Raw genomic sequence first — 14,098 nt, 5'->3', positions numbered from 1 at the left:
ATGTTCACACTTGTAGACACCTTCATCTGACTTTGACACAGCTGAGATTTCCAGTTTCCCTCTGATATCTCTTGGAAGGAGTTCACCATTTTTGTAGAAAGAGATGTTGGAATCAAAGGTTCTTCCTCCATACCATGAGCAGTTGAGAGTAACGGACTGTCCCTCAGTCACAGGATGGGCAGGGCTCTCCAGGAGAGCATCAGCGGTAACTGTAAACAGTTAAAAAACCATCAACAATGTGAACAACCTGATAATTCAGCTCGTATATAAACAGCATAAGTCTAAATATTAGATGTTAAAGTGGAGCCAAAGTAATTCAATGCACTTTTTGTCACATTCTGCTGCTCACGTCCATGAGCTGTACGTTGTGTGTGCGCTGGAAAAACATTTGGTTTCAATACACAGCCCTGGCTTCAAGAGCAGGACGTCTGAGCTCAAGCAGGGGAGAGTTGAGTGTGAGCGCAGGGTTTAGAGTGAGAGCATCACAACATCTGAATGTGACATCAATAAGTCCTGCTCTCCAACCAAAAGACCTCCCTCTTGAGTAGAGAGAGGGAAACAGCCTGCGGGTGGCGCTGTGGGCTGTGGCGTCCACACAGTCACGTGATGTCTGCTTGTTTAACGCAGACGGACACACTCTCACAGCTGATTCTGGGCGTTGAACGTGTGGTTTGTGTAAATAAAGAAGGTGAATTCCATCCAGAGATCATGTTTGATGTGATGCACCTTGGTACATGTGGGGGGTGCAGCTCCTGAAGGAGCAGTGAAGGGAGGCAGTGCTCCCCACTTTCAGTTACTCTACCTATAAATCACATTATGGGATGTTGGAAACATGCACAGTGTGAATAGATACGATGAAAAACTACAACCTTCAGTGATGTTGAATGCGTTGCTGATCTTTGATCCAGATCCACACCAGTAAACTCCAGAAGGAAAATCATCAATGTCCCATGTGAAGCTTGTGCTTCTCTCCTGAGACTCGCACTCGAACAATAGTACTGTGTCTCCAGTAAACCTCCACAATCTCACTTTATCAGAGTTTCCCTCGCAGGTCAGAAGGGTCTTGTCACGATAGTAGTGCTGCACATAGTCCGAACTCACTGTGAGAGACACTGACGAATAGGAATCTGAAAAACGTGACATGAAGTGTGAAACAGAAACTAATGGTTTAAATTTGTTGAGCATTAAAAACTTGAAGCCATCAGCAGAAACTCAATCTCAGTCACATCTTGTTTTTGGGAATAAGGTCATAATATTACCAGAATACATTTTTAATGTTCCAGATTAACGGTGTCATTTTAGGCTTTGCATCATTTTAAAGGAGAAACGTCAGAAGGACGACATCGTTTGTTGACATCACAGTGACATCACAGTGACATCACAGTGACATCATGATGATGTCAGTCCAAGCATATGATCATAAATAATATCAACCTCAGATCAGTCCTGTAGGATGAACACAAAGAATAATTTCATGTGACATTAGATTTTCGGGGAATGATTCTCTGATCAATATAAGCTTCAGATTGTCTCTCTAACCCTGTATCTGTCTTGACCTTTGACCTATGACCTCTAAAAGTGAATCAGCTGGAGGAACCAGCCAAAGTAAAGTTCCCCAAGTAACTGACCGACTGAAGGGACAACATCTGCTTCAAGAGAAAGAAACAAACTCACCTACAGACCACACCCACTTTGTCTCACTGTACTCAGTGTAAAACACGGGGTCTCCTCTTCCAGCTCGACATGCATAACCTGCTGACTCCGTCAGGCCTCGGATGACGAAGGAGTTTTGTTCAGTTCCTCCGTCGCTTCCTGGGAGCAGCTCATAACTGAACTTGTCAGGAATTTGCATTTCAGCTATCCAGTATCGATATGAACATCTGCGGACTGGATCCAAACTATTGGGGTGAGCTCTGTACCAGTAGAACCTCCACCCTGCAGTCGGACGTGGACCCCCCCCACAGGTGAGAGTCACGGAGGCTCCAGGAGTCAGCCATGACGGAGACACAGTGACGACAGGTGGTGGTGCAGCCGCTGAAACGGAACATCGTCACAACAAAAACACGTCTTCATGTTTGTTTGTTTTTGGAAGCAATGCAATTTCTGGATGCTTCACATTCAGCCGTCGACATGACTGCCCCCAAAAGTGAAGCCAAACTATAACACTGCCCCCTGGTGGCTGCCTGCAGTATATGTCAACCATGGTTTCTTTCATTTCAGTTTGTTCACGTGTTCATGTTTCAGATCAGTTTGGTTTGAATTTATTATTTGATGCTATAAAAACAGTGAAACTTCCTGATTGACAGCTGACTCTGACTGGTGATTGGTCGAGCACATGAATGGGCGGGACCTCGATACCCAGCTCCACACCTCAATCATGATTTCACAGACTCTGGCTCTAAATGACCTGAAAAGTGAAAGATGTCTGGTATCTGGGATATTTTGGCTTCTCTTTTGAACATGTGCATTGAGCACATATAAACTTTTTAATATTTAAAGTTAAACACCTATATTTTAATACTAAATATGACTTTACTCACCGTTAGACAATGTGAGGGGAACACTCCATCCTGTGGAGTTCTGCCGTGCACCTTTCAGTCGGCCCTGACACCAGTAGCTGCCGCTCAGATCTGACCCCAGACTGATCCTGAACTCCTTTGTGTTGGGAGGTGCATGTGAGCTGGTTGCTGTCCATTCATACTCCCACTCAGAGTCTCCTCCCTGGATCTCACACCTCAGGGTGACGGCTTCTCCTCTGTATCTGTTCGGCCAGTTGGGTTGAAGAGTCGCAGCAGCTCTGTTGTGGACTATTCATATTCACCGGTAAAGATAGAATAACATCTTGTATCAGCATCAACCTTTACGTAATCTCAACAAACAGTCGTGAACACAGAATGGATTCTCTCCTCACTCACCGATTCCATGAATCCTGACTGAGTTACTGAACCGGGTGTAGTGAACTGGATCTCCTCTTCCTCCTCTGCACCAGTACAGTCCTTCACGTGAGGCACTAGCACTTTGTCCATTTGACTTGAAATCCTCATCCGTCAGGGGCTCGGAGGTTTTCTCACCTCTGTACCAATAATACTTCCAGCCAGGTGATGCTGGGCCCACGGAGCAGGTCAGGAGCACACTGCCCCCTACTGGAAAGGCTCGGTGGTCAGCACTCAGGTTCGCCGCTGGTCTTTCTGTTAATGTTAAAGGGGACATATTATGAAAATTCCACTTTTCTAGTGCTTCTACACGTTAATTTGGGTATCTGGCGTGTCTACAGTCCCAAAAACTCTTGAAAAAACCCCCCCCCGCGATTTGTTGTGTTCCTCTATGTCAGAAACTATAAGCTAGAGTGAGTCGAATGGGAAAACACCAGATTGTGACACAGTCTCACAGTCTGTCTGCATGGCCAATCTGAGGAGGGCTGTTTTAGACAGGGTAAAAAGGGTGCTGTTTTAAATGATCCTTGTGGTATTTTGACCAAAAAATGTTACAGACATTTCATTAAGACCCCAAGGAACCATATCAACTGTGGTGAAATGGGCATAATATGTCCCCTTCAAAAACTCTTTGGCATTTAGTTCATTTCATGTGAGTTGAATGAAATGAGTAGAACATGTATCTCTTTCAGTCTTCTGCAGTCGTACAAACTAAAACAGCAGTAAAAGCAAAAGTACAGAATGGTTTGGCCCAGATTATACCACCTGTTTGCCACATCAGTTAGCCACAAGTTAGCCACAGCCGTCCCGTACATTAACCAAAGCTGCCAGACGTGGCCCAGATTCGTTTAGAGCTATTTTCATATTCACCACATGGACCACTTTAGGTTCACATCCAGATCACATTTGCCTAGAGCACCACATGTTTACCATAAAGACCCAGGTGTGTTTTGGGAGCGTTGGGCCACATAAGCTCTTTAACAAGTGGACGAGTTTTGGCTTGGTTCCATTCTGTCCACAGGAAAGCTAGAGGAGCCGCATCCCTGCCTGAAGTGGCCCACATCCATCTGGTCTAAAGGTGCTGAGCATCCACCGTATATAAAGATGGACGACATCACAGCTCCACAACAGTGAGTTCGCCCCCTGGTGGCTGGCTGCAGTATAGGTCAAATTACCTCAGGAGGAAAGGACTTTCTTCTACCTCTGATGTATGTTCAAGTTTTGGGTTGAACTGAATTAGTTTTTGACGTTATAAAAACAGGGTGAAACATCGTGACTGACAGCTGAGGCTGACTCACGATTGGTCGAGTATCGGCAGGACCTTGGTCACAGATCGTTTGTATCCAGGATGTTTGGGCTTGGATTCTGAACAGCACTTGTTTCCTCCCAGATGAGAAAAACATCTAAACATCGGTGAACGTCATCTTGGTGAGTGGGTTCCATCTCCTGTGAGAAGAACTGACTGAGAGTCACAAACTGTCACAACCAGCTGCAGCTGAAGAGTGAAGCTGAACTGAGATCAGTTCAAAACACTCTGAAGTTATAAAAAAATAGCACATGTGGCTGCAGAGGGCGCTGTTGCTCAGTGAAAGTTACATCGTTTTAAAGAAAGTCTGGATGTTTGGATTCCCTCTAAATTTCATTGGTTCTATCCCAAGTTTCATGGAAATCCGTCCAGTAGATTTTGCGTAATCCTGCTGACAAACAAACAATAAAGAAACGTCCAGGGACAGAATATAACCTCCACAGCGGAGGTAACTAGTCTTTGGATTTCTAAACGGACTCTTACCTCTGTTCTCTATTGTGACCAGGTTGCTGTCCTCTGTGAGGAAGGTTGTGTCTCCTCTCCGTCCTCTGCAGCTGTAGATGCCTTCCTCTGAGATGCTGATTTCATCATCTGTTTCGTTATATCTTAGGATCTGAGCTGCAGAGGAGGCTGAGGTTCTTCTGAACCAGTCGTATCTCCACTCAGACGGGTTCTCCACAGAGCAGCTCAGTGCTACGCTTCCCTTTCCTGTGATGGTTGTGCTATCGGCAGTCAGCCTGGGCCTGGGTTTATCGGCTTTCAAAGTGCGTGAGAGAAAATGAAAGACAAATTAAATGGAGAAAAAAGATTAAAGCGTATGAAGCAGAGTTTCACTCAGTAGAGGACAAAGTTCTGATCGTAGAATATATAAAACAAAAAAGGTCTAATGATGAATCTCAACATGTAAAAGGTTCATTGATCCCCACATAGCTCAATGCTTCTGAACCAGATGTGTCCCACACTGTCACACTGGCATCCAGCCCACACACCTCATGGAGTGATGGCACTGGGGCAGTCCAGTGCTGTTTGCCAGAGCCGGGCCACAGATGAGCCGGAGCAATACCGTGTGTCAACCACAAGGGTTAGGGTGAGGCCCCCATGTGCTATGTGCTGTTTGAGCCATGTTCACCATTCATGGACCACTTGAGGTCCACATCCAGATCACACTTTGCCTACAGCACCTGATGTGAGCCAGAAAGACCCAGGTTGGTTTTAAGGTATTTGGGCCACATTAGCTGGTTTACATGTGGACCAGTTTAGGTCCACACCCAGATGCTTTCTGGGGATTGGGTGGAAATTGGTTTAGTAGTTTTTACGTAATCCTGCTAAGAACAACCAATAGAAAGAGGTGAAGACGTAACGTCCTCGTGGAGGTTTTGAAAGATGATTGGATGTACGTGTTACTCTCAGCTGGATGGCCTCACTCCACTCTGTTGAGGAATACCAGTCCGCTCTGGCCTTACACCAGTACTCTGCACTGTGGAAAACAGAGGCAGTGCCCAGCCTGTATTCACTGTGTGGGGGAGCTGTGTCTGGACCAGTGACTGGTTGGTGGGAGCTTGTTGTCCTCCATTCATATTCCCACTGGGTGTCTCCTCCTCCCTGGATCTCACACCTGACAGAGATCGTCTCACCGCTGAAAATCTGACTCCACTTGTGTTGCAGCACGACAAAGCTTCTGTTGGACACTGAACATTCAAACACAAATATCAAACCAACAGAGAGAACTGGTTAATATTGCTGCTGACTGGTTCTGTTTTCATAGTAGCCAGTCATGAAAGCGTGCTACTCACAGGTTCTGTCGATGTGATGCACGTGACTCTTCTCTGAGAAGAAATCTGAGTGAGTCCTTCTTCCCCTGCACCAGTAGCTGCCTCCCTGTGAGATGCTCAGAGAGTTCTGCACAGGATTTGTTGCGATGGCGGTTTCCTCAGCGTCTGGGGAACGTGTGAACCAGTCGTAGCTCCAACCCGCAGACTCCTCCACAGAGCAGGTCAGAGTCAGAGAGCCGCCCACTGGGATGGACGTCCTGGAGGCTCTCACTGTGGCTCTGGGTCTGTGTGCTGCTCGGGAAAGAATATTCACATCATTAATTAGGATCCTTCCTTATTACTTTATGAAACTCATTTTATGTGGTGAAGCATTTATTAAATTAGCAAAAAATGATATCTTCTTCATTATTCACTTCTTCTTCACTCATCATTATTTTATAATTCAGTATATGTAGTATAAATCCATTAAAATAGCAAAAATCTATATTTTCATAATTAATTAGAGATCAATTCATTATTTTATTGTTTATGTTCAGTATGTAGTATATATCCATTAAAATAACAACTAATACTATCTTTATAATTATTTAGAAGTCGATGCATTTATTCAGAAGAAGAAACGTGGATTTGTCCGGCTGTCGACACCATGTGGAAAATAAGCTTCATGTTTCTACTGTCCTAGTTATTTTGAAGGTCTTTACTTGTGTTTCTCTTTGTCCTGTGTCTCCACATGTCTGTGGGTGAAGCTCCCAGCGGGGACAAGGACTCTGGATATCTCACCTGACACAGAGAGAGTGGCCCTGTTGCTCCGTTTGTTCTCCTCTGAGCTGTTGTGGTGAGCGATGCACTGATAATCCCCGTTCCTGTCGGGCGTTAGCTCTGGAATCCTGAGCACGTTAGTGGAGGAGATGGGAACCAGTGGTTTGTCGTTCCACTTGAACTCATAAAACCACTCACTGACATTTGCTTCTCTCATGTGACACGTGAGATTAACGTGCTCCCCAGAATATAGAGCGGTTGAGTTGGGTTCAAAGGTCAGCTCAGCATCTACCCCCCCCGCACAAACAGAACATAGTTAGTTTTGTTCTATAAGTTTGCAGTTCATTCATATACTCACTTATCTTAGTAACAACATACACGAAGAAAAATGGAATGAAATATACATATTAATAAAGATAGAGATCAATAAAGAAAAGAGCTGACTTACATTCAGTGTGTCCACAGGAGAGGAGTGTATTCAGCACTGAAAGAAACATTGGTATCTCATCAGACATTAATAAACCTGCTAAATAATCAAACACAGTACAGACTCTAGTAATAAGTCTCTGTTGGGGCCTACAGTCTTGCACAAAGGGTCGTAAATGAGGCCTTGTGGAACATTCCTATCCAAGCAGAAGTACTTTGGGGGGAACAAGCTGCGGTCGAAACTGTCAAGGACCCCTGCTGTGCCCCTAAACCGCTCCCCAGATTTGAACTCTGCCAGTCTATTGGCCTGAGCCCCTAACCCCCTCCAAAAGGGGGTTGATACCTTTTCAGGTGTTAAAAGCCGATGCTCGCTCAGAACTCATTCTTTCCATTCCATTGAAAATAGAGCTAGCATCTCCAGTTTAGTTCTTAGTGATCCAGAGGAAACAAAGGAAACTAACTCAACAGCTGTTTGATCTTTCTCTAGTTTATTTTAAACTTATCTTTTTGTACGTTTAGCCTAAAGCTACTTTTTCTAATCCAGTTTGAGCTTAACTTATCCCTTTTTAGTACATTGTAAGCTTATTTTTCCTATTTTTATAGTTGCTTTTATTTTGAAGAGAGCGCGGCAGAAATCCCCTCACTCGCTGGTCGAGCTCAGAGACAATTCCCCGCCATCCACGAACAATCCTGCCACGGTTGCTCTTTCCTGCAGACGGGCAAAGACCTTGCCAAGGAGAACGAGAATCATTCTCTCGATTCGGCCCAGCGCCATCGCACCGCCGTTCCGCGGCCCCCGTGATCAGCTTCCCGAGGCCACGCGGAATTCGCGCTACTGTACTCAAGTGAAAGTACCTTTACTTTGATGAAATTTTACTTAAGTACAAGTAAAAGTACCCATCTAAAAATCTACTCAAGTAAAAGTAAAAAGTAGTTTATTTAAAATGTACTTTAAGTAAAAGTTACTTAGTTACTTCCAACAACTTGATGGGGGCCGCTCCTACAGTGCAGAAAAGGACAAGGGGTCATAAATCCAATCCAAAAACAATTAATTAAAGGAGAATCTTTACAAATATAAGTGCAATGACATTAAACATGTCAAACATTAAACATTTAATATGTCAACACAACATTTAAGAACTTTTGGGAGGACATGTCAAGACATGAACCACATGACAGCTAAAATAAAAAGTTAAAATGCTGCTGTCCCACTGTATATTTAAACTTTTGGTTAAACTTTGGTCCACCTTTAGAGCACTAGTTTACAAACTTCTTTTTGAGTTTGAGCAGCAGCTGATTTTCAAGGTGAGTAGAGCTCATCCAAGTTCACTTTGCAGTGAACAGCAATCCAGCACAGCTGAAGAGTCACCCGCAGGCGTCCGAGGCAGGTAGGCCAGTAGGCTATTGAGTTTCAGGCAGTGTTGTGCATGAACAAGTTCAAAAGAACGCGTTCATTGAACACGTTCATTTTAATGAGAACGTTGAACTGAACGCAACTTAACGACAAATAATGAATTTGAACGGTGAACACGTTCATATTATCTGAGGTCTAGCTAACACGCTACGTATGTTTTCCTTCTCCTGAGGAGAGACGCTGTCTGAAACGAATGCTTGCACCATGTCGTTGCGATCGTTGTTGTGTTTATTTAAAAGAAATGCAGTCTTACAGGGCAAAATACCGTCTGAAAGTTGCAATTCCGTTTTTCAACTTTTTTTTTTCGGGGGGGCGGAGGTGAGGGGCAGGAGTGAAGCTTGCATAGAGCACCAAATGTACTAGGGCCGCCCCTGTGTAGCGCAGTGATTCTCAAACTGTATGGTGCGCCCCACCGGCATTATAGCCGAACTAATGTTTTGACGTCCGCATCTCTTTAACGGCGGAGCAGTAAACAAATCGCTCTTTCGCCGTAGCCAGGGGTCTGCAACCCGCGGCTCTGCAGCCCCTCCGCAGTGGATCCCTGTGCAGTGTTGTGCCTGTCGCACATATTTTTCATGAACAGTGAACTTTACGATCAGTTTTCATACGTTGAACGTGCACGTTAGGGAACGTCATCCACTCTATGCAGCATCTACCACTGCAGTGAGAATAGCTTGCGCCCTGAACTATGTTTTTTTTTACTCAGTAACGGATGTAATTTTCAATGTAGCGAAGTACAATACTTCGGTGAAAATCTACTTAAGTAAAAGTATAATTACCCATTTCAAAAACTACTCAAAAATTACAAAGTACACGAAAAAACTACTCAATTACAGTAACGTGAGTAAATGTAATTCATTACTTTACACCTCTGCGAAAACCCCGCGAAGCAACACGAATTAAGAGACATCTTGTCTGGGCAGAGTCTAGTTTTAATACTTAGGGTGTCTTATTTGAGGGTGTTTTTGTAGAAAGACCGCCGTGTCGATCTTATCGTGAAAAGCGTGCGGTGACGATCCGGCCCTTCCTGTTTGCATTGTGTCAGGCCGGTCATACGGAGACGTGCGTCTGTTAAAAGACACCTCTCACGTGGCGGGTTTGCCTGCTTCACTGTTGGATCGCCTCTGACAGCGTTACTGCATGTTCGTCTCTCTCTCTCTCTTTTATTCTCTCACATCCGCCGACACACACATCCTCGCCCTCACACACACACAGTCACATTACATATAGCCATTCTGATATCAAGGGAGCCTGAACGCACCTCGACGCCTTTCGGCACCAAAGCTAAGCTTCCTCCCTCATCCTTTGTGTCTCACATGTGTTTAAGTCGGCCATCTTTGACCATCCTGACTCTAAGCCACGTGGTCCGTCGGCCATCGACTGTAATACACCTCGAGGCCCGGCCTCCATTCGGACTCTAAATTCCTATTTTGGTTGTAGTCCTGGTCTGTTATACAACTATTTTTTAAGTCAAACCCCAGGGTTAGGCCGGCCCTCTTAAATTCGTGAGTCACCAACCCCCCTTCTTCCTCTCTCACACACACACACACACACACACCCACCCACACACACACACACAGACACAAACTTATCAGAAGTATTGCAGTGTGATAAATTGTGATGAATGTGCTGCGACTATATTAGATATAGCGGATTGTGTTAAGTGAAGAATCATTTGGAATAACATTGACTTTAATATCTTTTTTTAATAAATCCTTTTATACTTCAAAGTATTTGTATCTTGTGATTATTTGTGCATGTTTATGTGAACACAGTTGGATAACGATAGCCAGTGCTCGAACTTAAACCCTTCATTGTTCGTTTAATGGTCCTTAATATTAAATATTGAAATTATTAATTTGACTTTGTCAAACTGAGACTGTTCTTTTAGATTGACTGTTGGCTCCCTGTTACCCGGGTGGTGCCCTTTCTTGATTATAAATATAGATAGTATTATTCTTAAATTGATAATTTTATTGTTCTGACTAGTTATTTCATTATTCTTACTTGATAACCTTATCATTGTTAATTGATAGCTTATACTTCCTAATTGATAATTACTTGTTTTCATTAATAGTTTATTATTCATTGATTGATTATTCTTAAGTTTTCATTAATTATTTAATTATTCTTAATTGATGAACTTAATAGTTTTATTCTTACTTGATTACTGATCATTTTCAATTAATAATCTAATCATTTTTAAATAAGTAATCTTTATTGTTTTAATAATCATATTCCATGATTATTGATAATTAGCCAACGTCGAGTCCCCCTACTATTGCACAACATCTATTAGTAAGTACTGTTATATTGTAAAAGTGAGTATGAGTAGTAGTATTAAAACTATTCATCAAAGAAATTGTACAAAAGTATGAAATGTCTTGAGAATCAATAACTCAATGAATCAAAGAAGTTAAAATATCAGTGATCTACTGAGTTTGATCCATTTAATTGAATTCATGTGGATCAGATGATTGTTTCTCTGATAATCATCAGGACAATATTCACAGCCTGTAACTTAAAGTCTATAATTCCCATGAGAACATCACAACGTTTGATTTGTTTCCAAATCAACTTTTCTTATATCAAATTATCTTTTGGCAAATGAATCAATGAATCAGGTATAAAATTGATCTTTTTTCATGTGTCGGGCATCAAATAATAAATTTAAAGAAAATATAGTTTCCACTTTCTAACGGTTCTCCAACACTCACAATTTAGTCTCAAATAAAAGTTATTAAAGTGCATGTAACAGAATACATGCGGCTGGTTACCTCTGCAAATAGATAAAGACATTTCAGTTTCAGCGCCCGTTGCTGTGGTTGGACAAACATCTAATAAACACTTTGCATTCATAGAATAAAAGTTACTGATACTCACAGAATAAGGACAGCACCCGGAGCAAAGAGTTCCTCATGGTCCCATCCAGCAGCGCCACTCAGACACACTTCAAGACAGGTGGAAAATCACTGGAACACATCTCTTATCAAAATGAGAGAGGGAGGTGTTGGTGCACTTCTGTTTCCTGGGTCAGTTTCCTTCTTCACAGGAACCTCACACCCCCACTCTGAGGTTGCTTGTACTTTAATACGTTTCTGTTGCTGTCGAGCCACCGTGATAGAAATCAGCACACGTCCCTGCACCAGACAGAGCTGTCGTCCTTATAGTTACTGGACATTTTGAATTATATGATATCTGAAATAATGGGGATAGTAACGATGGAAATTTAATACAGAAAAAAAGAAAAGTAGTATTGCCTCAAATATGTCTTCAGTGTAAAATGTCTTTGTAGATTATGATCATTTCATGTTGTAGAAGATGTTTTTGACTTTTTGATGACAGGAAACAACGTTATCTGACAGAAAACATGCAATCAGATGTTGTGCAATAGGAGTAGACTTGACGTTGGCTAATTATTAATAATCATGAAATATGATTATTAAAATAATAAAAATTATCTATCAAAAATAATTAAATTATTAATTGAAGATGATCAGTAATCAAATAACAATAAAACCACTAATGAGAAAATAGGAATTATCAATTAGAAGGTACAAGCTATCAATTAACAATGATAAGGTTATCAACCAAGAATAATGAAAATAATTAGTCAAAAACAATAAAATTATCAATTTAAGAATAATACTATCTATATTAATAACTGAGAAAGGGGGGCACCACCCTGGTTTCCAGGGACCAACATATCAAGCTATAATTATCAGTCTCATAATGATAAATGTCAAATTAATAATGTCAATATTTTAATATTAACGATTACTTAATAAACAGTGAAGGCTTCTAAGTTCGAGCACAGGCAATCATAGTCCAGCTGCAATCACACACTTATGCACAAATAATCACAGACTACAGATACTTTAATTACAAAAGTATTTATTAAAAAGGGGAAATAAAGTTATAATGTTATTCAATGATTTATCATTTTAACAAGCTCCAATATTTCAAAGATAAACACAGCAGCAGCACTTATCAAAATTCAGAAAACACATGTAAAACCTGCGGTCTACCTATGTATGTCTGTCTCTGTGTGTGTGTGTCTGTGTCAAAGTGACTCTCTGTGTATGTGTGTCTATGTGTGTGTATGTGAAATAAAGTTAGTGTTATTTAATGATTTATCATTTTAACAAACTCCCATATTTCAAAGATAACAACAGCAGCTTATCACAATTTAGAACACGCATGTAACCTCTGGTCCATCTATGTGTCTCTGTGTGTGTGTATCTGTCTGTGTCTATCAAAGTGTCTGTGTGTGTGTGTGTGTGTGTTTGTGTGTGTGTGTGTGTGTGTGTGTGTGAGAGAGCGAGAGAAAAGAAAGGGGGCGTGGCGATGACGCAGTCACATCTAAGATGGCGGCCGATCATGATTCGTGGAATCAAGGCCTAAAAACTCTCAAAATGGCGGATTGACTACAAAACAAGATGGCGGAGCCGTTATGAATTTAGAGCCAGGATGGGAGGAGAGAGAGAGCGGACGCGTGGCAATAATAGACTCAAAATGGTGGGTTAACTTGCGTTATTCAAGATGGAGTCTATGTTAATGACACCATGTGGCCGGAGCGCACACTGGTGGTCGTCACATGAATTACACAAAGGAAATTTTAGACAAAGAGAATTCTTATCTCTGCTTGGCTTTGGGGGCCGAATGGTTTCCAGATGTGTTCAGCCTCTCTAAGCATAGATTTAACTATGTGACATGACCTGTATTATAAATACAGGTCAGAAGTGTGTATAGGTCGGTTTAGAAGGAGAGAGAGAGAGAGAGAGAGAGAGAGAGAGAGAGAGAGAGAGAGAGAGAGAGAGAGAGAGAGAGAGAGAGAAAACATGTAAGGAGAGTTCAAAGAAGCTCTTAAAAACACGCCAGAGATAGATTAACAGTGATTCACCCCTCAGCCCTCAAGCGAACGTTGTGGGCCGAGGTTCTGATCGGTGAAATCATTGCAGACCCACACAGACGTTAACAGTGCGGGCGGAGGCGCTTCTCGCGGCCCTATTCACTGCAACACAAAACATTGCCATCAGACCGGAAACCGGTAGTGGCTGGCTCGGAGTAGTGGCCGGCTAAAACAATGGAACACGGAGGTTCCATCAACAAAATACACTCAAGTATTAAATCAATACGCTACGTATTAAAAATAACATCTGCCCCGACAACATAAGCCTCTTACTGTGACCGTGATTTCGTGGGTTGCATGCGCATTGGCGCGAATCTCCCGGAGGTTCAGTGAATAGCTTGAAGTCTCTCAGGCGGGCTCTCGTGAGCACCGCAGCTGGGCCGGAGCCGATCCGTCGTGCTCCGTGGCGAGATGAGGTTTCGTCTTCTTCTGCAGCAGCGGAGCTCGTGCTCACTCACAGGAACGTGCGGCTGCTTGTAGCCGTTGTAGATCGTGTGGAGAAAGAATAAAAGTAAAGTCCGTGTGGAAAATGAAACAGTCTGAGATCGTTCCGCAAGTAATTTCCTGTTTCGGTCC

At 42.6% G+C, this 14,098-nt stretch overlaps 1 protein-coding gene across 1 annotated transcript; it reads right to left on the bottom strand.

The window, feature by feature from the left end:
* Positions 1-969: 969 nt before the first annotated feature.
* On the bottom strand, positions 970-7,971 carry LOC133003028 (Fc receptor-like protein 5; the record flags this gene model as incomplete). Its single annotated transcript, XM_061072614.1, has 9 exons — positions 7,872-7,971; positions 6,792-7,058; positions 6,033-6,302; positions 5,637-5,927; positions 4,723-4,995; positions 2,916-3,188; positions 2,541-2,807; positions 1,675-2,034; positions 970-1,127 (listed from the first exon to the last, which is right to left on the bottom strand). Coding segments are annotated over exons 1-9 (2,259 nt in total), but the record flags the coding sequence as incomplete, so codon positions are not given.
* Positions 7,972-14,098: the final 6,127 nt, after the last annotated feature.

This window comes from Limanda limanda, chromosome 6 (assembly GCF_963576545.1).
Source record: "Limanda limanda chromosome 6, fLimLim1.1, whole genome shotgun sequence".
NCBI classification, from domain to species: Eukaryota; Metazoa; Chordata; class Actinopteri; order Pleuronectiformes; family Pleuronectidae; genus Limanda; species Limanda limanda.
The sequence above is the reverse complement of the archived record's forward strand: the minus strand, read 5'-3'. Positions and strand labels throughout refer to the sequence as shown.